At 44.7% G+C, this 27,853-nt stretch overlaps 1 protein-coding gene and 1 long non-coding RNA gene across 7 annotated transcripts; both read left to right on the top strand.

Moving 5' to 3' along the window:
- Positions 1–292: 292 nt before the first annotated feature.
- On the top strand, positions 293–8,215 carry LOC119517859. Its single transcript, XR_005213645.1, has 4 exons — positions 293–428; positions 1,421–2,058; positions 6,423–6,646; positions 8,193–8,215. It is a non-coding gene; the product is annotated as an uncharacterized LOC119517859 (long non-coding RNA).
- Positions 8,216–10,045: 1,830 nt separating this feature from the next.
- Positions 10,046–22,660, top strand: ZNF789 (zinc finger protein 789). Of its 6 annotated transcripts, XM_037814877.1 has the most exons (6): positions 10,046–10,098; positions 13,467–13,540; positions 16,703–16,829; positions 19,614–19,727; positions 20,834–21,884; positions 22,402–22,660. In XM_037814877.1, exons 2-5 carry the CDS (start codon positions 13,508–13,510, stop codon positions 21,835–21,837), a joined length of 1,278 nt encoding a protein of 425 aa, XP_037670805.1. In that variant the 5' UTR covers positions 10,046–10,098; positions 13,467–13,507; the 3' UTR covers positions 21,838–21,884; positions 22,402–22,660. The 6 variants fall into 6 exon arrangements, with proteins under 6 accessions (XP_037670805.1, XP_037670802.1, XP_037670807.1 ...); XM_037814874.1 differs by lacking the exon at positions 22,402–22,660 and having other exon boundaries at positions 20,834–21,938; XM_037814876.1 differs by lacking the exons at positions 10,046–10,098; positions 22,402–22,660 and adding an exon at positions 10,136–10,201 and having other exon boundaries at positions 20,834–21,938.
- The last annotated feature ends 5,193 nt before the right edge of the window (positions 22,661–27,853 follow it).

Genomic DNA, 27,853 nt, shown 5'->3' with positions numbered 1-27,853 from the left:
TTTGGATGATTGTATGGTATGTGAATATATTTCAACAAAATTGTATTTAAAAATTCAATTAGCTAAATTAGCATAGAATTCCCCAATCTACCAAAATTCTTACCTATAGTCTTACTAAATCTAAAATCCACTCCTTTTGGAAAACGTAAGTTACCCCATTTAAAATTATTTAAATTATTTAAAATTATTATAGAGAAACCTATGAAAATAAAGTCTGGAATATATGAACCTTGCCTCATAAAAGAAAAATGCTAACCTGTTTTCAGGAGCTAATCAAAACCTTAAAGAAAAACGAAACTCTAGTAGTACAATTCTTTCACGGCACATTCCCAGGAGACAAAGATATTCAAAACCGCAATCTTCAGCCTGACTACTTCATATATTAGAGAAGACACCTCCATAAAAATGCACTCCAACATCACTGGAAGGTACCCTATTAGGTATTTTTAACCCATGTGCAGCTAAATTAGAAGGTGTTGATTCTTGGGTTCATATTTCTCATTTAACGAAAGCTCCTAGCCCTGCCTGGAAATCCATTCTTACTGTGGACCTAAAGCTCAAAATTACCAAGGATCAGAAGTAGATGGCATCTGATGCAGACAGCTATCCCAAGGCCTGGGACCAAGCCTGTATGATTAATACTTCCTGGTAATCTTAGGCTTAAGTCACCCAGAAGTAGAACGCATTTAATGTGAACGGCTAACCCAAGAACCAAGACTGAAATGAATGCAGTAACACTACTTAATCTTCATTATTATCCTATTAGCTCCCTTACATTTTTATTCCTCCCTCAACAGTCCATTTTTGTCCATCCCACAATGAATCCTACCCCTTTTAAACTCCTCATTCTCGCCTTTACTCTCTCCTCCTGGTCCCTTGCCATTCACCACCCTTTTTTTCCAGCCAAACAAAGGACTGCTGACCCAGGCAATCTATCAAATTGCTGGGTCTATTCTAATTCACACTGATCCTCAGAAGGGCCACAGTTATTAGACATACCCATAGGCACTTATTTAGTTGGCTAAATCTTAGATCTCGGGGAGACTAAAGTCACAACATATTTCAAACTTCGCTAATCCTTTTAGTTTTATAACCCAAAAATGTTTCATTCTTTATCTCTTCTCCAGAATAACAGCTGCAGCTACCTCCAGAGTTATGCTAATGAGCCAAACACTTGATCTTGAAACTTGCATTTTTAAAACTTATTTCTATAATGATGAAACAAAGCCTAATTAATGCCTAAGAGTCATCCCCTGAAAACCTCCTTGTTGCTCAAATATGGCCCCTCTCTAAGCCAAATTCTGCAGATAAACTCACTACTGTCCCCCTTACATGGGACATGACCCTCCCTGGGTCATGTGAAAACAGGATGATAAATGACTTTACTTTTACTTTACTTGAGATTTGCTTGTGCTCCTAGGTATGCAGAGAACTATGAAGAAGAAATGGAGGCCAGCTGAGCTAATCCTTTGTGGTGACGACAGAGAGTCCTGCCCCTGTGAAGAAGGAATTCCAGCAAACAAGCCAAAGCTGGCAACAGAGAGTTTGCTGCAGTTACCAGATGGCCAGATCTTGCACAAACATCCTGTTGCTGCGGTTTATTGATTATCAACCATTGCCCAAGGGCACTCTGCCCCGATTGAGCCATGTACTCCCTCACCCCCTCCCTTTCCTGAACAGCCGTATAAGCCACTCCCACAGCCTAGCCTTTGAGCAGAGACCCTCATTTGGTGCTGCTTCACATGCATGCTGCTCTTGCTCAATAAAACTTCCCTTCTGGCTCTACAGAAACTCTCCTAGTTATTTCTTTCATTGACATTTCTGGCGTCAGAAGTGGGATCCGATTGAGAACTCCATCAGCAGTCTGCCTCCGTCCCAGACACGAGCACAGTACCGGAGGAGCCCATTGTGCTCTGTCCTCTCCGGGCCATCAGTGAAGTGAGTCAGAAACTCCAACTTGGATCTTTGAACTACTGTTTCTTTCAGTTGAGGTCAAAATCTGTTTTGTTGAGCAAGTAGCCTGATAATGCTTTTGTGGATTCATTACTGAACTGCCAGGTAAGAGCTCCCTGTTTTGTTGATTCTGTTTTGTTTTATTACTCATGGGGAAATGGGTAATAAACAGTCAACTGAGGCTCCCTTAGGGAAACCTCCTATCTTAACGGCCACTTAATATATGTATAAGAATTCTGGTGTTAATAGTTGCAGCTATCTTTATAAATTTGTTAAATTAACCTCATGAGCCTAAACTCTCACAGTTGCAATGGAGCTGTTTTGATTGGGCCAAACTTAATTATCTCAGGGAAAAATTTGACAGCCCCCAATTTAAAACAGAGTTTGCTGAATGAGATACTTTTAACAAATGGTTCCTAGAGACTACTAAGAGGATACGTAAGGCTCAGTTAGAATCAGTTAATGAAACATTAAAAAATTTAGAAAAGCAAACCCACAATTTAGTTTAGCAAACTGAAAGTAAAATGTGCCTTCACTGCTACCCCTGCTGCTTCTGCGTCTGCTTTATCTCCTCCTGCCCCTGTGCCACGCAGGCCCGTCTACCCACCTCTCCTCAGACCCAACTGTCCCCCTGCACCACCTCAATCTTGCCCATCTGACCCTGGCACCCCCACCGTTCCCCAATGTTCCCTTTAAAATCAAGTCCTGAACAGTTGAGAGTCTGCTTGAGGGTGAGTCCACTGTTCCCTGATATTCTTTTATTCCTTTAACTCGGAGTGAACTTGCCGCTTTTGCTAAATGTACCCCCCACCAGTGAAAGGATCCCACAGCTTTCAGCACCAATTCAGAATACTTTGTCTCACCTACAAGCTAGGCATTCCTGATTTGTTTCAACTAGCCCAGTTGGCTGTAGGGCTGGTCTGTCTCTACAGGCATTTCAGGCTTTAATTCTTATTTCAAATATGATTGGACACCTGATGAACATTGAGAAATGGCACAACATATTTCAAATGTCCTTCTAGATGCCATAAAAACTGCCTTACCCCAGCCTGTTGACCTTTCAAAAGTCTGGGCAGTCAAGCAAAAAGAAGGGGATTCTATTTATGAGTTTTGCTCCTGGTTCACTGAAAGTTATGATGCTAACTCTGAACTAACTCACAGCCACCCCAGAGCTTTGATTAATTGTCATTGCATGTTATTAGAAGTCTCTGCCTTAGTCACATAGAACACCCTCAACTGGCAGACCTTAGACATTCAATCTTTGCTCTGAACCATAGCTGTATTTCAAGACTCTCTTAGAATGTAGCATTTAGAGAAGAAGAATAAGGTCCTAAGTTTGCAACTAAGCCAACTCCATGCCAAGCAAAGTAGAGCTCCCCAGCTGGCCATGCCACCACCCTGAGGAGGCAAAGAACTGTCTGCCCCTAAAGTAGGGTTTTGCCATATTGCAAGCATCCCAGAGTCTGGAAAATGAGGGTCCAAAGAAGTTTTACCCAAAGGAGCCACTCTGTTCCTATTTCATCCCTCCCCCACTACTTGTTGAACCTCCTTATAGGTGCTTATGCTGGTTTAGAGCTGTCATGTACCCCATAAAAGGCCATGTTCTCTTAATCTATGCCTATGGGGGCAGACCTGTTGTTGAGTGGGAACAACAACATGGAGATGTGACCCAGCCCGTTCAAGGTGGGTCTTAATCCCCTTGCTGGAGTCCTCTGTGAGAGGATAAAAGACAAATGAAACTCAGAGAGCTCAGAGAGAAACCTGAGTCTTTTGGAGACAGCCATTTTGAAACCAGAACTCAGAAGGGAAGGACCAACAGAAGTCACCATGTGCCTTCCCACGTGACAGAGGAACCCCAGAAGCCTTTCTTCTGAGAAGGTATCTTCCTCTTGATGCCTTAATTGGACATTTTCATGGCCTTAGAACTGTAAATTTGTAACCTAATAAATCTCCATTGAAAAAGCCAACCCATTTCTGGTATATTGCATTCCAGCAGCTTTAGCAAACCGAAACAGTGCTTACAGGTGCTCTGAGGAAATAGGGGTCTACTAGGTCAGTATGTCTCTGTTATGTCTCTTGGAGATGTTGCAATAACTGTCTGCGGCTGCCCCCTTTCCATTCTTGTAGACTCTGGGGCTACTCGTCTCTCCTCAACCCCACTCTGTTGCCCCATGAGCCCCCTCAGAGTACACAAACCATCACTATAGTGGGGACTCCCAATCGTCCTCTCTGTTTCTGTTTCCCAGCCTCTTCCCTTTGTACTTGGAGGACTTAAAGGAACTCACCCTTTTCTACTCTCTCCTAACTCTGCCTCCTAGGCTGTGACTTTTTATCGCAATTTCCTGTGTCCATTGAATTTCAAACGAAAGGCCAGATTGTCCTCACTGTCTCTAATAACCGTTGTAGTTCATCCTCATACCCTCTCATGTGTGTCCAGATGGCAGGTCAAATGCCTCCCGCACCTGATGCCCTTCTCTCTGTTCCCTCTAAACTGTGGGCCCTCAATGTTACCAATATTGGAGAAGTGTCCAGTGCTTCCCCATCACCATACAATTCAAAACCAATAAACCCCCTCCCTCCATACCCCAATCCCTCTCAGCTTGTTGCCCATCAAAGGTGCCCAACCTATCATTCAGGAACTCCTCTCCAAAGGTGTCAGCATCCCTTGCACCAGTTCCTGTAACACCCTGGTTTTTCCTGTTCAAAAGCCTAATGGCCCCAGATGGCGGCTCATCCATGATCTCCAAGCCATTAATTACATTGTAATTCCCCAAACTCCCATTGTGCCAAATCCCCGCACCCTTCATAACCTCGTCCTTCCTGAGTCTAAATTCTTTATCTGCGTTGACATCCATAGTGCCTTTTTCTTTGTCAAAATCTGTCCTGAAAGCCAGTACTTTTTCCCTCCACCTGGGATAATTGTCAATATACCTGGACTGTACTTCCTCAAGGATACACTGAATCCCCTTTCTATTTTCCCCAAATTCTTCATCACAATCTATCTGACCTTTCATGGGATCCACATTCTTGCAATATGTAGATGAACTACTGCTCTGCTCTCTCTCTCACAATGTGTGTCTAAAAGACTCTTCCCTGCTGACCCCCATCTAAAAGGCCCTTTACGTCTACTAACTGCTTTAGCCAATGAAGGATACAAAGCTTTCCAAGAAAGGCCACAATTGTCCATCAAGTTTCTAGGACATATTGTAGCTTCTAATGGGCTTTCTTTGGACCAAGCACGTCTCAAAGGAATTTTATGCTTCCCCCCACCTACCATTAAACAGCAAATTAGAGCACTTTTAGGACTTACTGGGTACTGCTGGCTATGGATCCCTGAACATTTAGTAATTGCCTGACCTCTGTATGAACTCTTAAAGAATGACCACCAAGAACCCTTTACTCTCAAAGGCCCTGCTTTAACTTCCTTTCTGTCAGACCCCAGAAAAAAGAGTCTAACATATAGAAGGAATGTCTGATCCAGGGGCCCCACAGCTTATCTCATAGAAACCAGGTGCACCATAAACTAAGGGTTGAAGGCTGTTTTAGAAATCCCAGTCTTAGTGGCACCTCGACCCCAAAAGGGCAGATAAGGCAAGATCAGATAGGTCCATAAGATGAATGATCACAAACAAGCCAAAAGGCCTGCTTCCTCCACATAGATAATACAGCTGCACATCAAAGAAGAGTAGTGTGTTAGAACCCTAGCAACCAATCAGCTCAGAAGTTGATAAGCCCTTACCCACTCATAGCACAGGACACCCTTCCCTCCCCATGTGGTTTTTTTTCTTTAAAAATGCCGCTCTCAGAAAGAGAGCTGGAGCCATTTTCTTTCTTTTTGCTGACTCCCCCCTGCTTTCTGCCTCTAATAAATCTTAAACTTTATACTTAAACTTTGACTCACTGCGTCGTGTGGATTCTTGAACGACTCCGACCCAACACTTTCAAGATCTTCAACATGCCCTCATAACCCACCTTCCCTCGGACTTTCACATTATTCTCTTCCCTTTTTCCTTTTTGTGACTGAAAAAGGAGGGAATGCATGTGGGTTGTTAACCCAAAAACATGTAGGACATTTTTGACCCACCGTCGTCTACAGCAAGACCCTGGATGCTGTTGCCAAGGGCCCCCCCTCCGCCTTCGAGCAATAAGTGCTACTGCCAAATGGTGAATGCAGTATCCGAGGTCACCATGGAATCTCATTAACAATGTTTGTTCCCCATGCCATAGAAGCCCTACTCAAGCCACTACACCCAACATTTTTCTGCCAGTCACCTTGCAAACCTTGAAGCAGGCCGCCTTGGTAACCCAAATCTTATAGTTAAGCAAGTTAAGACACTCAACTGCCACCTTCCTTCCTGAAACCACCTGTGATGACTTTGAACGTAACTGCATAACCTTGACTATTAGGGTTTTGTCCTCTATGCAAAACACTACTATTCTTCCTCTACTTCTAACCACCTCCACTGCAGCAAAGCTGAAGGATGTTGAATCTTGGATACATCTGTCACACCTAACGCTCCACCCTCTGCCTGGACATCTGAGCCTAACAGAGATCTAACCTTATGATTTAATAAAGTCCAGAAGCCGCTGGCATCAAGAGCAGACTGCTTTCCCGAGACTCCAGATGAGGGCTGAATAGAAGCCGATGACATCAGAAGCAGAGAGCTTGCTCAAGATCCTGGATGTGGGCTGAGTATATTTAAAATTCTTTTTAATTCAAATTGTTTAACTAATGCATACTTCTCCCAGAGAGAAGAAAACCCTTGCTGGCCCTGCTACCTTATCCTAGCCATGCTTAGTATTACTACCCTTATATGGGTCCTAGAAAACTTTATTTTTCCATATCTATTCTCCCTTCTTCCTTTGTCCAGCTAAGCTACTTCATAATGAATAACCAAGCTTCAAATCCTCTCATGTTTTTCCTCACCCTAGTACTTAGTCCTGTCCGTGTATGCTCCTGGACTAACAATGCCATTGTTCGATTGTCTCAAACAGTGGCTGCTGGAAAGGACTTAACTGTTGGATTTGCTTTAACAATCCTCATCTTTCCTTCCCAACCCCTATTGGAAATCCCCTAAAAAACATCTCTCAGAGGCCCACCTTTAACTCAGCCCATGGAACCCCTCCCATACCCCCCAGAATACAAATTATCCTCCCAAGAATCGCACCAAACTTCCTCTGCTTCTACCTCAAATCAGGACTCCAACAGTCCCACTGAAAATCAGCCTTCTCCCAGGTGGCCATCCACCCACAGTTCACACCCCTGGTGGCCAATGCTACAGTCTTCCAACAACTACCCCCATCGGCAAAGTTCCCACTGTAACAAACTGGACCTCCTGTAACCGCCCCGCCCCCCCAGCATACACAGCATATAACTTCTCCTTTACTATTCTCAACAGCTCCACCCATTGCCTGCCTAGCGGATACTCTTTCTTCTGTAATTCCACAAAGGGAACCCTCAGTTTCCCTTGTATTAGTAGCGCTCCGTTTACTGGACATTGTACCATCAGACATTTGTTTTACCCCAATTTTCAATTTCATGGGCTCAACTTCACCTTACAGTTGCACCCCTGTCACTGCTGAGTCCTAGGCCTAATCCTTGCTGGTGTTTGCACACTTGCTGGCCTAATCGCTCCCTGGGGAGGTTTTGCCTACTATGAATACACTCATCACAACTTCACTGCAACCCTTGAACAGACAGCTTCACACATGGGCAAAGCCCTCCAAGGACTCCACACCTCCCTAAACTCCCTTGCTTCAGTTGTAAAAGATAACTGTTTAGCCCTAGATTATCTCCTAGCAGAAGAAGGAGATGTCTATGCCATTGCCAACGCATCCTGCTGCACCTGGATCAACCCACTGGACAAGTAGAGACCAATATCCAAGAGATCTACAAATGAGCAAGATGGCTTCCTGCCATAAATCAGCGGCCTGAAGACATCTAGGAGTCAAAGGCTTTTTGCCCAAAGGTTCTTGACTGTATTCTCTAGTCTTATTGCTAATCATGCTAGTCATCCTCCTATTCCTTGGACCCATCTTCATCCAAATCATTACCAATTTCATGTCACAACGCATCAAAGCTACCAGGCTTTTTCCTTTATCCCCCATAGATCTAAGTTACCAGCCTGTCACATCTAGGTCTTCAGGGAGTCCAAGGACTCCCTTGACCAAAAGGAGGGAATGTGAAAATGGGATGATAAATGACTTTACTAACCACCTTGATTTGCTTGAGCACTCAGGTATGTAGAGAACTATGAGGAAGAAATGGAGGCCAACTGAGCTAATCCTTTGCAGTGATGACAGAGTCCTGCCCCTGTGAAGAAGGAATTTCAGCAAACAAGCCAAAGCTGGCAACAGAGAGCTTGTTGCAGTTACCAGATGGCCAGATCTTGCACAAACATCCTGTCGCTGCAATTTACTGATTAGTCAACCATTGCCCAAGAACACTCTACCCTGATTGTCCCATGCACTCCCTTACACACACACCCATTTCCTGAACAGCCATATAAGCCCCTCCCACAGCCTAGCCTTTTGAACAGAAACCATTTGGTGCTGCTCTGACTGCATGCTGCTCTTGCTCAATAAAACTTTCCTTCTTGCTTTACCAAAGGGCTCCCAGTTAATTCTTTTGTTGACAATACCAACTGTTGATCAGCAACGCTTTTGGAGAAAGATTTTGATCAAAAGGGGGAAATGTTAAAAGGAATAAAACAAAATAGAGTTACCAATGCTGAGATTCAAAATGGAGTTGGGAGGTCATTCTGGAGGTTACTCTTATGCGGGTCTCAGCCAGAGATCACAAATTGCCAAACTATGCAAAGCCTCAAGCAACAGTGTTCCTTGAAACCCCAAGGACATTTGGACCATAAAACAAACCACAAGATAAAGAACTCAGTTAACTCTCTAACCTGAAGGACTACTGGAGTAACCCAAATACCCACCTACCACAAACAACTTGACTAAATCTTCTTTCCCTGTAAAAACCCTTGCCTGGAAATGCCAATACAGGACACCATTTGGGTTGCTACCTGAATCCGTGGCTCCCAAATTGCAATTCTAAGACCCCCAATAAATGCTTCTGTTGCCTTGCAGCTTAGTTTGTTATTTCTCTGTTGGTAAGAGGATACTTAGCTTGATGTTATCATCACATTGGACTGACACCAGGAGTCAGTGTGAGGAAGGTTTGATAAGAGCAGAGCTGCCAGTCAAAGTGAATTCTACTTTTGTCAGCGTTCACTTTTTCCTCTACATAAAGAGGGATGTGTCAAAGGCTTGCTGGCAGTTCAGAGAAGTATTATTGGAAAAGAAAGCAAAAAAAGTAAAAACATCCTATTGCATCGTGGGACAGCAAGAAATATGTCATTGTTATTTTTTATTAAATGTAAGTAATATCTACTTAATTAGTACTATTATATTTACTGTCTCATTTTTTAAATGTCTTGCATGTGCATATATTGAATATGCACAGTATAACCTACAATATGTAAATATCCAATAAAGAATTTAAAAGAGTTAAGATAAATCAGCGGAAGCATTTTTAAACTATCATGCTTTCTCATACATATTATACGCCTACAACTAATTACCACTGTTAACTAGTCTTATTGTTGTTTAAATAACAGCATTCATGTAACAGAAAAGTAAACAACACAGGAAAATATATAATTTCATATTTTATTATACATGTGTATAACAATTCATTATATATTATGCTTCCTGGTCTGGAAGGGAACTGTAAAAAGTTGGTTGTCTTACATCAGATTCACAGCAGCTTTTAAAAATACCCACCGCGCCAGCGCCCCACCGCTACTAGACATTTTAATACAATAGGCTTGTAGGCGGGGCTCTCATTAGCATTTTCAAGGCCCGCAGGTGAACCCTCCCGGGCTGGGAAACCAACGCTTTACGCCTACACTTGACAGCCAGGGTGGGCGCGGCCTTTCAGTCACGTGAGCCCCAGCCGGCCGAGTCACCGCCTCTCAGCGGCCTTGATTGGCCCAGGCCAGGAGGGCGGGGTCGGGGTCGGGAGACGCGGGGCCGCTGCTCTCACCCACCGGACCATAGAGTTGCGAAGCCTCCGCGCTTCCTAGAGAGGACGCTGGACGGGGAGGACGGCAGGCGTGGGAGGTGACCGGAGGCTGATCGGTGAGTCCTCCCCATTCGCGATCTCGGGCCGGCGGGTGGGAGGGAGAGCAGAGTCGGCGGCCAGACTTCCAGTCCGGCCCGGGAACCGCGGGAGGAAGCCCAGGTGAATGCGGAGGGCCACACGGAGGGCTCCCGGGAGGAAGCGGCGCAGGCGCCGAGCAGGTTAGGGAGAAGGTAACTGATGGGATCGGCGGAAGGTGTAACTTCGCGAGGCCGTCGGGCTTCCAGGGGGCACTTACAGGGCATTTGGAGACGGTCTTGGGGGGTTGTGGCACGATCTTTTCAATCTTTTCCGTGAAGTCACGTCCTCAGCATCGAGGAGGAACAAAGTCCGACGAATTAAAGCCTGGTTAACACTATGGTTTGGTTATGTGTCCACCGAGAAACTACAGTGAGCTGCCAGGCAACAAAAGCATTTATTTGGGGTCCTAGCATTGCACTTCGGGAAGCACAGACTTAGGTAGCAACCCAAACTGTGTCCCGTTTGGGGGTTTTCCAGCAAGGGTTTTTAAAGGAAAAAAGAAGATTACATAAATTATTAAGAATTGTGATTGTGGCTGTTTGAGGCTTTCCAAGTGTTCTATAGGCCAAACAGCTTATTAGTTCTTTATCTTGCGGTTGGTTTCTGATGCCCAGCTGTGCTCAGGATTCCAAGAAACGTTGTTGCTTTATGGTATGCGTATTTCATAGTTTGTGTTATTGGACCGAGACGTGCATAAACGGAAATTCTTTCGTGGCCTCCCGAATATTTTAAATCTTTTAGCCATAGTAGCTCCATTTTGTCTCTTTTTCTCAGGGGGGAAACGAGATGCAAGTTTAAGGTGGTCACAGCAATCTGCAGTAGCATTTCAGATTACGTTGGATGCTCACTTCCAATTGCGCAGTTCCTGGTTTACAATAGATAATATAGTTTCCATAAGGAAAGGGATGAGGCCCCCACTCCAATCTCGGAGCCATTGGTCAAGATACTTTTTGTGGTGTCTCCTTGCTTAAGAGGCAGTGGATCTTCCAAATAGTGTTTTTAGGGAACCTGGACCGGAAGTGAGGAGCTTTCTTTAAAATGTAGTTTGAAAAAGAAAGGCCCCTTCTTTAGTCTGATCAGCCCCTCTCCCGACTTGTCTGATTTATGGTCCAATGCAGGGTTCAGCCAAGACACACACAGTTGCTTCAGCTGCTATCATGTGCTCGAGGACCACGTTTTCCCTTTTCAAGCCAGCATATTTTCAAGTGTCTACACCTCTCCTAACTTTTCTTCATGTCTCCAAGAGCCTCTGCCCTGTACCAGATGTGGGTAAACCAAATTTAAAGTGTACAGGTCTGTGGAAAGGAGAAACGTGGAATGGGTCTATTCTCATGTCCCTCTACCAGCCGGAGGAAGAAAAGAATTGACTTTGAGCCTCCTTTCAACTTATGTCTCTCCTATGATATGTCACGTAGAATAAGATGGCAGCCTGCTTGGGGCCTTGCAGGTGAGACAGGGCTTTCCAGGAGACAAAAACAATTGACTGCAGGGGTGTTCTGGAAAAAAAACAGGACGCACCAGGCAAAGCTGCAGTTTAAGCAACACTTGGCATTGAGCCAGTTTCAGTCCAGTAGAGCCAGCCTATCAGAAATAGACAGATATACCACACTGACCAGTGTCTGTGGTTCCCCTCCTTATAAGACCCTCCTCTATAGTGAGGGACGTTAATGTCAATTAACCATTGTAACTCTCCCTAACTGTCCTTATAAGCTGCTGAAACCTGCTCACTATTTTGAGACTGCCACTCAACTTCCCCAGATCTCCTCAATCTGTTCCAGCAATTTTATCTGTCAATCAACCTGCATCTTTGATTATATTGGTGACTTTGTGTCTTTTGACAGCTCTTTCTTGAATTCAGACTAATGGTCTCTTTTCTGCCCCTAGGGGATATATGGAATGAGTAACTGATGCTATGTAATCAAAATGTATTTGGAATTTAACTGTAAGTTTTTTAGAAAAAGAAAGAAACCCACAAATATATTAACAGTATTTATCTTTGTGTGTTAGAACTAAGAATGATTAAATTTTTTTTTCTAATATTACATGTAATCTTTATTGGAAATAAACAACTTTAAATTTTTTTTTCTTAAACTGAACTGGTAATAACCCCAGGAAATCTGAATCTAATCTAAAACCTGTAAGGAAAGAGTTAAGCAACCGGCCTGGTCTACTCAAAGCTACTGATCTCCTGGGGAGCCTGGAGCCCTGGTACAGACCCTTGGACTAGAGAACTAGTGTACTCTAGCCTAGAGAACTGGTGTTCATAAAAGTGTTGATTAAAACTAACAGATTTTGTTAACTTTTTAGATGTGTTATTATCTGTTGCCTGGGGGGTGACAGGGGTGATGGGGCTGACATGTCAGCTTGTGCAAACTGCTTAACATAAATATCAGGATTTATGATGTGCTCCTGGCATTTGTGTTGAGGTCCTAACTGGCAGAATGTGCCAACGGGACCAGCTTCATGTAATGGCCCTGGAGCCTGAGACCTGAGAGGTCCCGCAGATGTGTCTTTGCGATTCGCAGGTGGCGAGAAAGTGCGTCTGTTATTGTTACAGTTGCTGAACCCTGTGAGTGTCTGTCTAGTGATCACTAAACTAGAGGGTGTTGTGGGACCCCAGGACACCTCCCATATCTGCTTGGGGGTGGGGGTGGGGGCATACAGTAGAAGAAGGGTTGGGGATATGTCAGCCTTTAAAGATTTAGAAAAAGCAGCAGCCCGGTGGCATTACCTGACATGACCTTACTGCTTGAGAGCTAAAAGGCCAGGTTTGAGGGAGGGGAGTCAAGCTTGGAGAGTAGTGCCAAACTGATGGTTCATTTTATTTTCAAAAGACAAAGGGAAAAAGATAAAACCTATTTGTTGTATATGTGGATTTGTTTGGTGAGAATAAGTTCATCATCGAATTTGGAAAATACAGAACAGCACAAGAAGAAAACAAAGGTCACCTGTATACCACTGTCTATGTACAATCCTTGAGAGTAACAACTCTGAACTTATAATGACCTCCATGTATATGATGTAGCCTGACACCTAGGGAGCAGTACTAAAATAGTTTCTACACCCTCAGCTGACCCTGTTTGGGGAGGGCAGTGCTGTGGGTTCACTTGGATGGAAGCTTTGAAAGTTGATCTAGCTTCAGAAATTCCTAAGAGAACTTCTTTTCTACACTTGCAGCTCGTTTCATTGTATCATCTATTCCAACACTAAGAAAGATGACCTTCTGGAAACTCAGGGATTTGAGAGGGCCTGCTTGTTGACCCTATTGGAATTCTCTGCCCCAGGTTAGCCTAGTGAGAGAGCTTCAACTTAGGGCTGGCCTTACTCCCTGTCTTTTCTCCTTCAGCTTAGCCGCCGGGATCCTGTCCTGCCTCAAAAGCCCAGGGCATGGAAGCCGTGCTCCTGACAGCCGGGTGGAAGGTGAGCTGGGCTCCTTCTCTGCTTCCTCCCACACAGTCACTGCTGCCAGGGTAAGGCTGAATAACCCCTTGGTTTGGGCCGAACCATCTTTATCACTTTGGGGGTTTTCCTCTCCTGGCACGATGTAAAGAGCTTAACCTCTGAAGTCAGGTTCAGATCCAGGTTCTGTTACTTTTTAGATGTGTTATCTTCAGCAGGTCACAGAAACTCTCAGGGCCATGGTTTCCTTGTTTGTAAAATCGGGTAATGATAGTAGCTACCACAAAGAGTCCTGGGATCAAATGAAATAAGGGATGTGAAACACTTAGCATAGTATCTAGTTACATTTTAAGTAGTCTCTAAATTTTAGCTCTTTCCATGATCTTCACTGTTCCTATGAATGACAATTACCACGAACCTACTTTATACCAGACAACTGTCTTTCGTGCTGGGAGATACAGAGACCAGTGATTCTCAGGGAGATAAGCTCTTACTTGCTGGAGCTGACAGTATATTTGGAGAGGTGGAGATGTAAAGAAATTCTTACAATACAGGAATAAACTCTGAACTGTTAGGATTAAAAGGTACAATGGAAGCCCAGTTATTTTTGTAACATTATGGAGGGTAATTAGAAGAAGCTGAATTTAAAAGTACAGGAGATAAGTTAGGAGGCCACTGCAAGGATTCTGAAAGAACCATCCTGGTCAGGAGAGAGTGTGAGTTGCAGCAGTTTGACCATGTTGCTCCAGTGTGTCCCCACTTTCTGGGGGATTGCAAAGCTCTGCCTGCTTTTCGGGCTCCATCTCCAGCCTCTCCCGGACAGCCAAAGAATCTGCACACACCAGGGTACGGTGCTCTTTCATTCTACCATTCTTTTGTACATGTTGTTCTCTCCGTCCACAGGCAAATTCACCTGCTTGTATTTTAAGACAACTTAAAAGTCACCTTCTCTGAAATCTCTGACTTTCCTGGGTAGGGTTGACTGGGTTACTCCTTCCTGTGCTCCCAAGTGAGTGCTTGGAGGAACAGCTCCAGGGGAGGGCCTGGGGAGGTGGCGGGTGCAGGGCTGCTTGTGGAGGCCCATCTGGTGAGGGAAGGGGAGAGAGTGGTAACAAGAGGGAAGGAGGGAGTAAGGAGCATCTTTTTAAAGATAGGTGAGATCTGAGCATTTTTCTACGCTCAGGGGTCATTGGAGGGGTGGAAAGAGGGTACAGATGTAGAAAAGGAAGAGAGCTGTCCTTGGATCAAGAACCTGGAGATGTGAGAGAGTGGAATCAGAGGGAGGAGGAGGGAGTGCCGGGAGAGGGGAAATGCTTTCCTGTGAGAGGGAGGTGGGGGGCGTGGGTAAAAATGCCCGTGAAGCCCAGGGGGCAGCGGTGGGAGGGTGTGGGGAGTAGGGCATGTGCCCAGGGGCAGTTTTCTGGGAAGCAGCTGGCAGTGCCTTCAGAAAGATGGTGGCTGGGGGCTGAGCAGGCTGCCATCACAGTGTCCTCCCAGCCCCCCATTGCCTCTGTCCTCTAACTCGAGTCACTCCCTGAAGCAGGGACCAGAGCCGTACGGGCCAGGCACTTAGGAGCCCTTCACGCAGAGTTGGGCGGGCACAGTCCGACTCGCTCTGTCCCGTGGCCTGGCAGGAGCTGCGGCCTTTTGCTAGTTGTTTGTGCTCACTACTGGCCGATGGCACAGAGGCTGGCGCTAACCGGTGCTCAGTAAATGCTCACTGAAGGAACAAGCAGTTGTGAGGAGTGTGGAGTGGCAAGAGGTGCTTAAAGGGCAATCTGTGGAGCTGCCTCGAGGGGCCATGAACCGTTGTGGCCCCCGGCGCTTGTCAGCCTCCTTGTAGGTGCAGAGAACGCAGGTGGGTGACAGGGGCAGGCTGAGGAGATGGCGGGCAAGTCTGGTCAGAGGAGGGGCATTCAGGATGGTGGTGGGTGGGGGCCTGAAACCGCAGCTGTGGAAGTCAGGCTTGAGAAGGAGAGAAAAGCCTGATAGCTTGGGAGGTTCTGGCTTGTGTCTCCAGAGCAGAGCTTCTTGAAGCTTCTTGGGATGGGGCTGGGTGTTTCCGATGACTGCTCAGTTAAATGAAACAGAATTTTTGCCCATCTTCTGCTCAAACAGAGAGAAAGGAGTGCTCTGGGCAGCAGGCCTCTGCCCCAGGGGCTGCAGTAGTGTGAGTGTGCACCCCCATCCCAGCCCACAGTTGCCAGTGTCCACTTCTGGCACCCCCACTGTGCAGAAATGCTCTCTCTTTGCCCCTCCAGATCCACTCTTTACCCTTCACCTCAGGCTGTACCCTGGGAGCTGACCTTGAAATCCAGCATCCATGGGCTCCCTTGTCTTCTGGCTTTCTATTGGCTTCTGGCCACGGGACGGAGCAGGTGGAGGGGACAGAAGGCAGGGGGCAGAGGGCTGGTGGTGTTTGCTCCCCCAGTGAGGCTGCTCTCTGTGAGGCTGCAGGGTGGCCGTGGCTGCGTTCCTCCATCCAAGGCCCCAGCCCCAGCCTTGCACCCTTTCCAATGATTTTTTGGATGCCGCTTCCCCTCTCCTGCCTTACTCCTTCAGACCTAGTGGGTCATGCTTCCCCAGAGAGGTTTCCTTGAAGCCTGCCCCTGCCTTTGTCCACAGTCGCACACTCACCTGTCCTCAGCCACCTCCCTGGAGCGTGCAGTCTGTTTCCTAAGGGTAGCCTGATCAGTACATGCAGCCTGCACCCCTCCAACTGCAGATTTTATTATTCTCAACCCACTTCTCCTTTCTCTGTATATCTAACATAGAAGTATATGATTTATAAAGGGAGTAGTGTACAGAGCGGAGGTAGGCTGAGTGGCCTGCACCTGTTTGTGAAGTTTTTTTGGAACAGCCATGCCCGTTTGCTTGCCTGGGGCTGTGCTGTGCCGTAACAGCAGAGCTGAGGGGCCGCAGTGGAGAGCGAATGGCCCACCAAGGCTAGACTATTTACCATCTGGCCCTCTACAGAAAAAATGTGTTGACTGTGGTACAGAAGGCAGAACGTGCCTGGCTTTAGAATCAGAAGCCTTGAAACCCCTACTTATTCATCAAGGGACTTTGGCCAAGTTAAGTCCCTTACCTCATCAAACCTCAGTTTCACCTGTAGAAAAACAACTCAAACAGTAACTGTAAGAGTCAAAGTTGTAATTAATCGCTGTTTTCTCCTTTTTTCAGGAGTTGCTGTCCTTTGAGGACGTGGCTTTGTACTTCACCAGGGATGAGTGGGAAGACCTTGACTGGGCCCAGCAGGACCTCTACAGAGACGTGATGCTGGAGAATTACAGAAACTTGATCTTGTCGGGTAATGACTGGTCTTTACGTGGCTTTGTCTGTCTGTCCTGATTGTCTACCCATATCCTCAGTCCCCTGTCTGCAATTCCAAAATCAGAAAAAGCTTGGAAATACAGAAACATTTTTATAACTCATTTGACCTGAAATCATCGGGTGTCAAAACCTGATTTCATCTGACATGAAGCTATTCCTGGTCCTTATTTGTCCCACTTGGTGTGTGTATCTATATATTTAGCTTCAGAAATTCTCAGTGTGATTGGGGGTGCAGCTCCAAATCCTATTTGGGAAGTTATATAATATAAAATATATATATGCCAAGTTGCCTTTCTGAAATCTAGAAAAAATTCTGAATCCTGAAACACATCTGGCCCCAAGGGTTTCAGACAATGGACTGTGGACCTCAGTTCTGAATGGCTGCATTTTGTTTTCGAGTTCAGAGACACTTAATCCGCTCTCCACCACCCCCCACACCCATGTCCTCCACGTCTGTAAGATCTCTAGCACTTAACGATTCTGGCTAATTTGGATTCCAAAGGCTAGCTTCTTATTCTCTTTAAAAAGTCTCTTTTGCTTTCTTCTCTCTGGAAATGAGCAACTTCCTTATTTGCAGCACCAGTGGGTGCCCAGGAATTCATTCTTAACTTCATTGCTGAACCTTCAGTGCTTCCATCTTCCCAGGAGCCTTCCTTTGTCTCTTTCCGAGCGCTGTCTCCTCCTATGCGAGCTTCCTTCTCCTCTCTGAGGGTTGGGCACCCAGGAATACCTTTCTTCCTGGGGTCATCTGTTTGACCCCTCCCTCTCCCCACGCCACTGACATTCTTTGCACAGTCTTGACCACCTCTTGTAGGATTGTCCACTCACTTCTGGTTTTTGTACTGTTCATAGTCTGTTTTTAAAGCCTTATAAGAACATGATTGAATACAGGGAAGGTATAGAACAGTGTAAAAGGAGGGGAAAACATTCCCGGGTAGCACTGTTAATATTCTAGAATATTTTCTTCCAGTCTTCGGTCCTATGCTTTTAAAAAATGCAGCTGAAAATCACTGCCCTCCCCTTTACGTGGGATCGGACACCCAGGGGAGTGAATCTCCCTGGCAACGTGGAATATGACTCCCGGGGAGGAATGCAGACCCGGCATTGTGGGACGGAGAACATCTTCTTGACCAAAAGGGGGATGTGAAAGGAAATGAAATAAGCTTCAGTGGCAGAGAGATTCCAAAAGGAGCCGAGAGGTCACTCTGGTGGGCACTCTTATGCACACTTTAGACAACCCTTTTTAGGTTCTAAAGAATTGGGGTAGCTGGTGGTGGATACCTGAAACTATCAAACTACAACCCAGAACCCATGAATCTCGAAGACAGTTGTATAAAAATGTAGCTTATGAGGGGTGACAGTGGGATTGGGAAAGCCATAAGGACCACACTCCACTTTGTCTAGTTTATGGATGGATGAGTAGAAAAATAGGGGAAGGAAACAAACAGACAAAGGTACCCAGTGTTCTTTTTTACTTCAATTGCTCTTTTTCACTCTAATTATTATTCTTGTTGTTTTTGTGTGTGTGCTAATGAAGGTGTCAGGGATTGATTTAGGTGATGAATGTACAACTATGTAATGGTACTGTGAACAATCGAATGTACGATTTGTTTTGTATGACTGCGTGGTATGTGAATATATCTCAATAAAATGAAGATAAAAAAAAAACTTTCTTTAAAAAAAAAAATGCAGCTGAGCATATTCTATGTGTACTTCTGCCATCTCTTTTAACCTTAATACTGAAGCATCAGCATTTTCTCTACATTATTAACATCTCCCATAAATAGTGATCATGGTATAATTCCACTGTATGATCCATAATAATTAATCATTTTCCCATTTGAGGACATTTAGCTTGGTTTTGTTGTGTTTGTTGGTTTGCTTGTAGGTTTATCATTTTCTGTATTATAATGTTCCAGTGGATGTTTCTTACTATAAATCTTTATATACATTTCTGATTATTTCCTAGAATATATTCCCAGAACTGAAAATTTGGAGTTAAAGGGTATGGGCACTTTAAGGGCTTATCATATATTACCAAATGATTTTTCAAGAAAAATTTGTACTATTTTGTATCTCAAACATCTGTATTTGAGATTGCATCTTTTACTCTATTATTTTTTATAAAAATAATACATGCATATTGTAGAAATTTTGAAAGTATATCAACAAATAAAGTAGAAATGAAAACTCATCTGCAGGCCCCCTGCCCAGAAATAACCACTATTAATATTTTGGTTTACTTTTTCCTATAAAGGCATATAATTTTTTAAAACAAAATTTGGATCATGCTATACATGAGTTTTGCATTCTGCTTTCTGATACAGAGGAAGCATTTTCTTATTTTAATTAATATTCTAGGAACACCTGAGTTTTTAATGTCTGCCTAACATTTATGCTTTCACTGTCTTAACTTGCTCTACTTTATTTAGTCATCCCCCTGTTGACACCTACTTCACTTCCACTTTGGCCCTGCTAGAACGCTGTGCACAACATTGCTGGTTCACTAATCTTTGTCCTCATTTTTCCTCAGGATGTATTTCTAAGAGTGAGAGTACCAGGTCCGTGGGTACAGATATTGTTTGGGCTTTCAGTACAGGTTGCCCTATGTGCATGGTGCCTATTTCCAGTCTCACCAGCCCTTCTGGACACTGTCGTGTCTCTCTGCTTGTCACTGTCACCGAAGGGGTTTAGACTGAGCTCTGGGACATCTCTCTGCGACTCACTAACTGCCACATCCCATTTACTTCCCCACGAGTAGGATTTAGGTTTCCCAAACCCGAGGTCATCTCTCAGCTGGAGCACTGGGAAGAGCCATGGATGCTGGATCTGCCGAGAGCTGGGAATAGGAAGGCGTCCAGTAGTGCTTGCCCAGGTGGGTGAGGAGGAGGGACAGAGGAAAATGGCGAGGAAGGGAAGTCACGCTCGTGAGGCCCCGAGCCAGGTGTGGGGCACATACTCGATCCCTTACCCATCCTGCTGCCCTGGGAAAGCTCACGACCATCATCCCCGCTCTCCAGAGGAAGAAACTAGAAGGGTAAGATAGCTGGCACACAGTTAGTAGGCTGACAGAGTTGGGAGTTGATTTCAAGTCTCCAAAGCTCATCCTCCGGCAATAAACTGCTTCTCTGAAGTAGCTGGTCTGGTGTTCTCTGAGTGACAGCTCTCAGGCCACCCCAGGAACTCCTTTACTCTCATTACTTATCCTTCTAAGTGCTGTCTCTTCTTCCCTTACCTTCATTTTGGTTTCCACGTTCCCTCGGTATTCCTATTTTTTTCCTACGGATCATGTCCTCCTTGCCCCGCCTCCCCTTTTTACATCCCTCTACTCCTTTTGTGGGGGACTGTCCTACGCATTGAAGGATGTTTAGCAGCATCACTGACCTCCACCCACCAGATGCCAGAAGCACACCTCCCCTGCCACTTGTAATAATCAAAAATGTTTCCAGACTTTGCCAGATGTCCCCTTGGAGGGCAAAACCACCCCCGGTTGAGAGGCACTGCTCTATTCAATTAGCTTTTGTACCTACTTCTTTGGTTCTAGCCCATTCTTCTCTTCTGTCCTATACTTTCTCCATTTTTTAAGGAACTTTTTCACCCAGAATTGTTAAAAAATACTTATCCAGAAGATATAAGATGCTTCCTCGCCTACGTTTATGTGACACTACTGATGAATATCAGCAGGGCACAACCTGAGAGTGAGTTGTTTTTCTGATACTGGAATGGATCTTCTGTTCTCACATTCCCTGGCACACACTCTTGTGCATTCTTTGTTCGATTAGTTGATACCAAAAGCTCTTTCTGTTGTGACACAAAGAGTACTACTACATTCACCATTTTGGTCTCTTTAGATTAATGATGTAATAAAGTGAGCACATCTTAGTTTCATTTGATTGTCTTATATCTTTCATTTGATTGGCTTCTTTTTTTTTCCTTCCATAGAGCATGGGTCATTTATCTATTTTCTTTTTATTCGGCCAGGTTCTGAAGCCAGATGCAAGATGAAAAAGCTAACTCCAGAGCAAAAAATTTCTGAAGAAATGGAGTCATACAAGCTATCAGTGGTGAAACAGAAAAGGGCCACGAAATCTTCAGAAAAGTTAAACACATGTCAGGAATCTGTGGACAACTCCAGGCTCGCGTTCCCTGCTGGTGGTGATGACTGTAACAAGGGCTTCCTTCCAAACCACAACCTGCCTCAGAATCAGAATCCTCAAACAAGGGAGACGTGGGGCAGGTATGATGAGTACAGAAAACCTTTCCATCAGAGACCCCTGCCTGAGAGGCATAAGCCAATTCTTACAAAATTTTACAAATGCAGTGAGTGCAGAAGAGTCATGAGGCGTAAGGCAGATTTTATCCGCCATCGAAGAAGTCACACTTCAGAGAATCGCTTTGAGTGTAACGTATGTGGACAAGCTTTCAAACAGAATTCGGTTCTTAATGCCCATAAACAGTGTCACCCACAGAAAAACCCGTATCAGTGTCATGACTGTGGAAAGTTCTTCCGGCAGTTCTCCTACCTTGTTGAACATAGGAGGACTCACACCAAAGAAAAACCTTATAAATGTAGTGAATGTGAGAAGACGTTTAGTCAGAATTCAACCCTGATTCGACATCAGTTCACCCACAGTGGAGAAAAACCCCATAAATGCCTCAAATGTGGAAAAGCCTTCAGTCGGCATTCAACCCTTGTGAGCCACCAGCAGATCCACACTAAACAGAGCGGCCACAAGTGTGACTGTGGGCTGTCCTTTGGTCGGAACATAGATCTCATTCAGCATCAGAGAACCCACACCAAGAAGAAATTCTTTCAGTGTCGAGAATGTGGGAAAACGTTTAGTTTCAAGACAAATCTTCACCGACATGAGGTCATTCATACTGGAGAGAGACCCTATAAATGTGACAAATGTGGAAAATCTTTCAGTTGGCACACAAGCTTTATAAAGCATCAGGGGACTCACAGAGGACAGACATCTGCATGATGCTGACGGGGAACACTACTGTTTAAAGAGCAGGGCTCACCACTACTGCAAGTATATTTAACTTAATTGTTTCCTAAAATGTAATAAAAACTGAAATGCTGTTTCTGTGGGGACTCCCTTTTTGTAGCTAACTTTCCCGCTGTGACCAAGAACTGCTTCACAGAAAATGTAATAGACTGTTGTGTCCAGTCTCCCTTGAACCCCTGATTCCTTCCAGTCCAGTTAAAGCAGGAGGAGGCCCAGCAGCTTTGTCCTGTGGTCCCCCCGGGCTGGGGACCACTTGGTGGATTATGAACGATTTAAGAATACCTCTCTTTGGTTCATATAGAAAAAGACATGAACTCACTTGTAAAAACAATATGAGGGCTTCACGCTAGCAACTAGTGAAATATTAAGAATTACTAAAGTGCATTCAAAGTAATATCAGTGTGCTGCCAGGTTCTCCTGAGAGTTCTAAGTCCGTATTTGGAGCAGATGCTGTTGGTGCCCTGGCCCCCGTCCCTCTGGCTTACCCCTTCCATGTGCTGCTTCTGACCCGCAGTATCTGTCTACCTTTGCCTGCAGGCTTTTTCTGAAACCACGAGAGCCCACTGCTCCTGCTATGTACACTTCAACCACTGGCTGATGGGAATTCAAGTCTAAATACAAGATCACCGTCTTCCCTTGTGTACAACATTTTTAAAGCCTGTGTTTTACGGCTTCCCAGAGTCTCCCTCATGGGATTACACACATTCACGCACGGTGGTAGCTGCTTTATTGGCTGCCTCCCCTTCTCTGTGTCTCTTTTCCAGTCCCCCTGCCACTGTTTCCACAACCCCCCTCTCCCAAATTAATTGCTTGTACTCAAAAGGTGTTGCTAGTCCTTAAGGAGCAATGGCTCTTTTGTTTCCACAGCTCTTCTAAGAATACTCTTAGGTTCGGGTTAAATAGGTTGAGCTGATTATATTATTCTCCCTACAGCTCACCAAAACAAGAAATCCATTTGAAATTATTCTAACATCCTAGACAGCTTCCTAGGTTTGCATTTATAAATTACTGCTATTTAGACCCTCTCATATTACTCATCCTTTCTGGTTTCTTCTTGATTTTATTCTTTTCTTTCCCTTACCAATTCCATGACTTCTTAGCCAGTATAAACAAACAATTAAATAAGTGCTATTGAGAATGAGAAAAAACCAAGTGGCAGCTCATATAATTGGGGAATCTGACCCTTTGCAATGGGGAGAACATGGTGAGTGTTAGATTGTAACTTGGGTTCAAAATACACAATCAGCATTTTTGTACTGGTGAGCATGGACTGGCTAGAAGAAAGGGTTGCCAAATTGGATCTCCCTAAGCAAAATAAAGAAGGTGAGACTTTTGACTGAGGAGGAAATAAGCCAATGAGAGAGGAGCCCCACATAAAACCACCATGGGAGATGGGGATCCACGAAAGCAGGTCCAGGCCTAAGAAGACAAGTCAGGCTCAGGTGGGAAACCTGTTCTGCTTAGACGCCCAGGCCTGCCGTGCTCTAGAAAGATGGGGAGGGGCACAACTAAGTTAGGACCCAGGAATAACATGAGACACACCTACCTCAGCCACATCTGCCCCAAGGGCAAGAATATTTACTGTTCAGGATGGCAGCCACCAGCCATATGAGGCCATTTGAATTTCATTAAAATTAAAGTAAAAATCAAGCTCCTCAGCTAAAAGTCACAGTTCAAGCTCAGTGCAGATACAGAGACAGGACGTTCCCTTCATCTCAGAAAAGCATTGGACAGCTCAGGTTGACAGCCCTAAGGACTTTCTGTTAAGAAACAAGGGTAAAAAAAAAAAAAAAAAAAAGGGAGCTTGTATTTGGTGCCACTTCTGTGTTTCCACCTAAGTTAAATAGGCCTCTTTTCCCTTTATAAATGCCTCCCTATAGATTGTTTGCTTCACTGAAAATATTTATTTCAGTAGAATTCCTGGAACACAAAGTGTGGAGGGATGTGTGCGTGAGGGGTGGGGGGTGCAGGTGGGCAAGGAAACTTGACTAGGTTGGTCTGGGAGCCCTGCTGAATGAACTTGCTTTGGTAGAAAGGATGTCAGTGGTACGGGGGCTCCTAAGGAGCCCCCACCCCAAAAGAGTGTCTAGAGTGCCAGGCGAATCTTACTGCTTTCCCCCCACACGGCGAGACCGAGCCAGGTCAGGAGTTCAGACTGGCAAGTTCAACGTCAATTCATGTTCATGTTTGTTAACCTTTAGCTGATGGCAAGAGCTCCAAGTTAGCTGTCCAGAGAAGGTAACCAGGAAGAAACACTCAAGTTTTGGCTTTCCTGAAGGAGCACGAAGAAAGGCTACGATAGCTGCCTCCAGGAGTTCTCGTTTGGCTAATGGCTGGACCCTCTGTCCTCCACGGGAGAGACTCGGTGGCCACCAGCTCCGTGGGGGTCTCTCCCGGGTGGGAGGCGTCTGGCATCTGCAGTGACGAATTCCACTGGACCACAGTAGGGGATGGGGTTTAAATGCTTTCGTTTTCACATATTTTTATAGAGTTGACTAACTGTAAAATGTCACTTGGAATGTGGCCTCATGATACAGCTCATGCCATGAGCAGGGCACCATTTGAGATTCAATAGTACCTGACCGGTTTAAAGCTTGTTCTAGTCTGTTCTCACTTGCAGCTTTCATCTCATAAACCAAGACGGCTTCTTCATTTGTCAATATTTCTCCAACTGGTAGAAAGGAAGAATAGGGGAATTAGGGAGCACGTGATTATAAAGCAAAAATACTACCTGAAATTCTCAAGTAAATTCTGAAATAGAGTACAAAAAGACAATTTCCTGGCAATATATAAGTTTTTGAGGTAAGTCCTTTGATTTTTCTTGTTAAATTCATTGCTAATTATCTATGTCACTGTCATAAATAGACTGTGGGATCCCAGGGCCCAGGGCCTTCCCCAAGTGCCTTGAAGCCTGTGCACACAGCAGCTTGCGTGACCTGACAGTTAAGGCTTGACCTACTCTCCTTGTAGGATCAGGCCTCCAGCACTAAATATAATCTATAGCTTACCTCCTCCCTGAAACTCCCGGAGATACTAGTATCTACAAGATAACCTATAATCCTCCCCTCTTCCCTGCTGACTACAATCGATCCTTCCTTATGTCACAAGACCCCTGCTCCTGCACTTATGCTCTCATACCCACTGGAATGCCTTTGTCCTAACCCTTATAAACCACTCCCGGCACCCCTGCTTTTGTGGCGTATCCTCACGTTGAGCTCTGAACCCGCTGCCATTCAAAGCAGCCCCTGGATTCAGGGCAACATGACCAACCTCCCACCCTGTAGGTAAGCCCTGAATAAAAGCTCATGTCTCAGAACATGTCCGGTGCTTTCTTTAGTCCTTCGGCTGCAAAAGCCCCTTGGGACGTGACATGGGTATTTCCCCATTTCCCTTTTGAAATGCATATTGCTAATATACTGAATCAGCACTGATGTTTCTATTTTGGAATTACTTCAAACTTACAAAAAAGTTACATAATAACAGAGAACTCCTATACACTCTCTACCCAGATTCACCAAATTAAACATTTTGCCACATTTCTCTTTCTTTCTCTATGGAATTACTTTATAGCACTTTGAATGGACTGGATCTACATGTATAAACATCATTCAGTATAAAAATAGCAAATCTAATTGCAAAATTATATTTAGGATATAATACATTCTACATAAAAAATTAAAACCTGGAGGTGACATCATCAACATGGTTATGTAAACAGCTACTGAAAACCTCTCCCCAGAGATTCCACGAAAAGAAAAGGACAATTCTCACTTGTTCAGAACTCTGGAGGAAAGTATAGACTAGAGAAGGACCCCACAAACACTAAATCAAAGAAAGAAAAAATACCAGGAGGGAAACTTCCATCACAACTCCATGCTCTTTTCTCCCTTCCACTTGACTAGGTTAGAGACCCCCGAGGTGCTCCTGAAGCATGTGTTGAAGTTGGCGGGCTGCCATCACTGACAGCTGGGAGGAGAGCCCCCTACCAATCACACATACCTGCCTTGAACTGTTACATGAGCAAGAAAGACACTTCTATTGTGTTTGAGCAGTTATACCTTTTTGGGTCTATTTGTTAAAACTGTTATCATTAAGCTAACTTAACATGTGTCGTCTTTAAGAAATTCTGCATTACTCCAAGGACTGAACTATTTATCTCTTATGTCTTCTTCCAAAAGGCGTGAAACATTTCAGTAAAGAATTGGATGAATTATTGAACAAATAACTAAACTTAGTCTTTTGGCTGTCCCCATTTCAACAAGGCTGATTCTGGAAAGAATCTGTCATCCTAAATACTCAGATGTCTGTTTCTTGTGCAATAGCTGAGGTATTCTGGTTCTTATCACTCCCATGTCACTGGGGATTGCTCCCTCAATCACCTATACAGAAACTGTTTCCAACCCCAGTGTCCTCAATCCCCTGACGATCGAGGACCCACAGCTCTTCCTCGTGTTCTACCAGGCTGATCACAGCAGGTATGGAATATAAAATGAGAATCTTGTTCATGGGAAAGCAAAAGGGACTTGTGATTCAAACCAGTTAGATGGCGCAAAGTCACGGGCACTTTAGATGGGCAAAGTGGAGCAGGCTGGGAAATGTTAAAGAGGTCCAGAAGAAAACATAAGATACCCTCCAAAAAGGACTTTGGGATAGAACTGGCCTCAATCAGAGAATTCACAACTGCAAACGAAGAGTGCCAAAAGGCAGATTTTAAGTCACATAGAGACCGCCCTTATCCAGCAAAACGAGCAAGGTCATCTTCTCAGCACCACTTCCCTTCACATGTTTTTCTGAATGAAGTCCACGGTCACTTCCTCAAGTGTGGCTGCATCCTAGATTAATGCCATCAACACAGAAGTAGGGAATAGGTGGGAAAAATGGATTACTCGTCCACAAACATTTAAACTCAAGGTGGAAAATGATGGAGGAAAAGGGAGCTGGGAACTGAGGAAGCAAAGTTCCTCTTAAAAGAAATGTCCATTACACTGAGTGCACAAGACTGAAGGAGAGTATTTAGGATAGAAACAAGCATACAAGCACCCTTGGAATCCCTGGGCTGAATAGAAGATACCTGTGATGGTTTGAATGTACTATGTCCCCCAAACGCCATTAACTTTGATGTAATCTTATGTGGGCAGTGTTGATTAGATTGTAATTCTTTGAGTGTTTCCGTGGAGATGTGCCCCACCCAACTGTGGGTGATGACTCTGATTGGGTAATTTCCATGGAAGTGTTGCCCCACCTAATCGGGGTGGGTCTAAGTTGAGTCACTGGAGCCATATAAATGAACTGACAAACAGAACAAACTCAGTGTGCAGCTGAGAGTGACATTTTGAAGAGGAGCTACAGCCAAGAGGAACACTCTGAAGAATGCCTAGAAGCTGAGTGAGGAATTGCAGTTTGAAGATGGCCATTGAAAGCAGACCCTTGCTCCGGAGAAGCTGAGAGAGGACAAATATCCCAAGTGCAACTAAGGTGACATTTTTAAGGAACTGCAGCCTAGAGAGGAACGTCCTGGGAGAAAGCCATTTTAAAACCAGAACTTTGGAGCAGACAAGAGCCATGTGCCTTCCCAGCTAACAGAGGTTTTCCGGACACCATTGGCCATCCTCCAGCGAAGGTACCCGATTGCTGATGTGTTACCCTGGACACTTTATGGCCTTAAGACTATAACTGTGTAATCAAATAAACTCACTTTTATAAAAGCCAATCCATCTATGGTGTTTTGCATTCTGGCAGCATTAGCAAACTAGAACAATACCCTTTTCTGAAAAAGGCGTAAATGTCCACATTACTCTATATGGGATTATAAACAAGAATTCTAAACTAGACATAAAAGCAAGACACTATCCATTAGTTTAGCCAGTTTTCCTCATAAAATGGCACAACTCTCTTTTCCTGTCAACTTCTCATGGTGATCCCAGGCACACTGTGCCACCACCCAAGCCTGGAGCTCCCTAGCTCCAGCAGCAGCAGTTCCGAGATCCAG

This window comes from Choloepus didactylus, chromosome 21 (assembly GCF_015220235.1).
Source record: "Choloepus didactylus isolate mChoDid1 chromosome 21, mChoDid1.pri, whole genome shotgun sequence".
NCBI lineage: Eukaryota > Metazoa > Chordata > Mammalia > Pilosa > Megalonychidae > Choloepus > Choloepus didactylus.
Note: the sequence above shows the minus strand (reverse complement) of the source record. Positions and strands in the feature narration are given on the sequence as shown.

Excerpts from the sequence above, each read along its gene's own strand:
- ZNF789 (XM_037814877.1), top strand. The coding sequence starts at position 13,508 with ATGGAAGCCGTGCTCCTGACAGCCGGGTGGAAG. Across the intron at positions 16,830-19,613 it reads CAGAAACTTGATCTTGTCGG|GATTTAGGTTTCCCAAACCC; the intron begins GTAATGACTGGT and ends CCCCACGAGTAG. Across the intron at positions 19,728-20,833 it reads GTCCAGTAGTGCTTGCCCAG|GTTCTGAAGCCAGATGCAAG; the intron begins GTGGGTGAGGAG and ends TTATTCGGCCAG.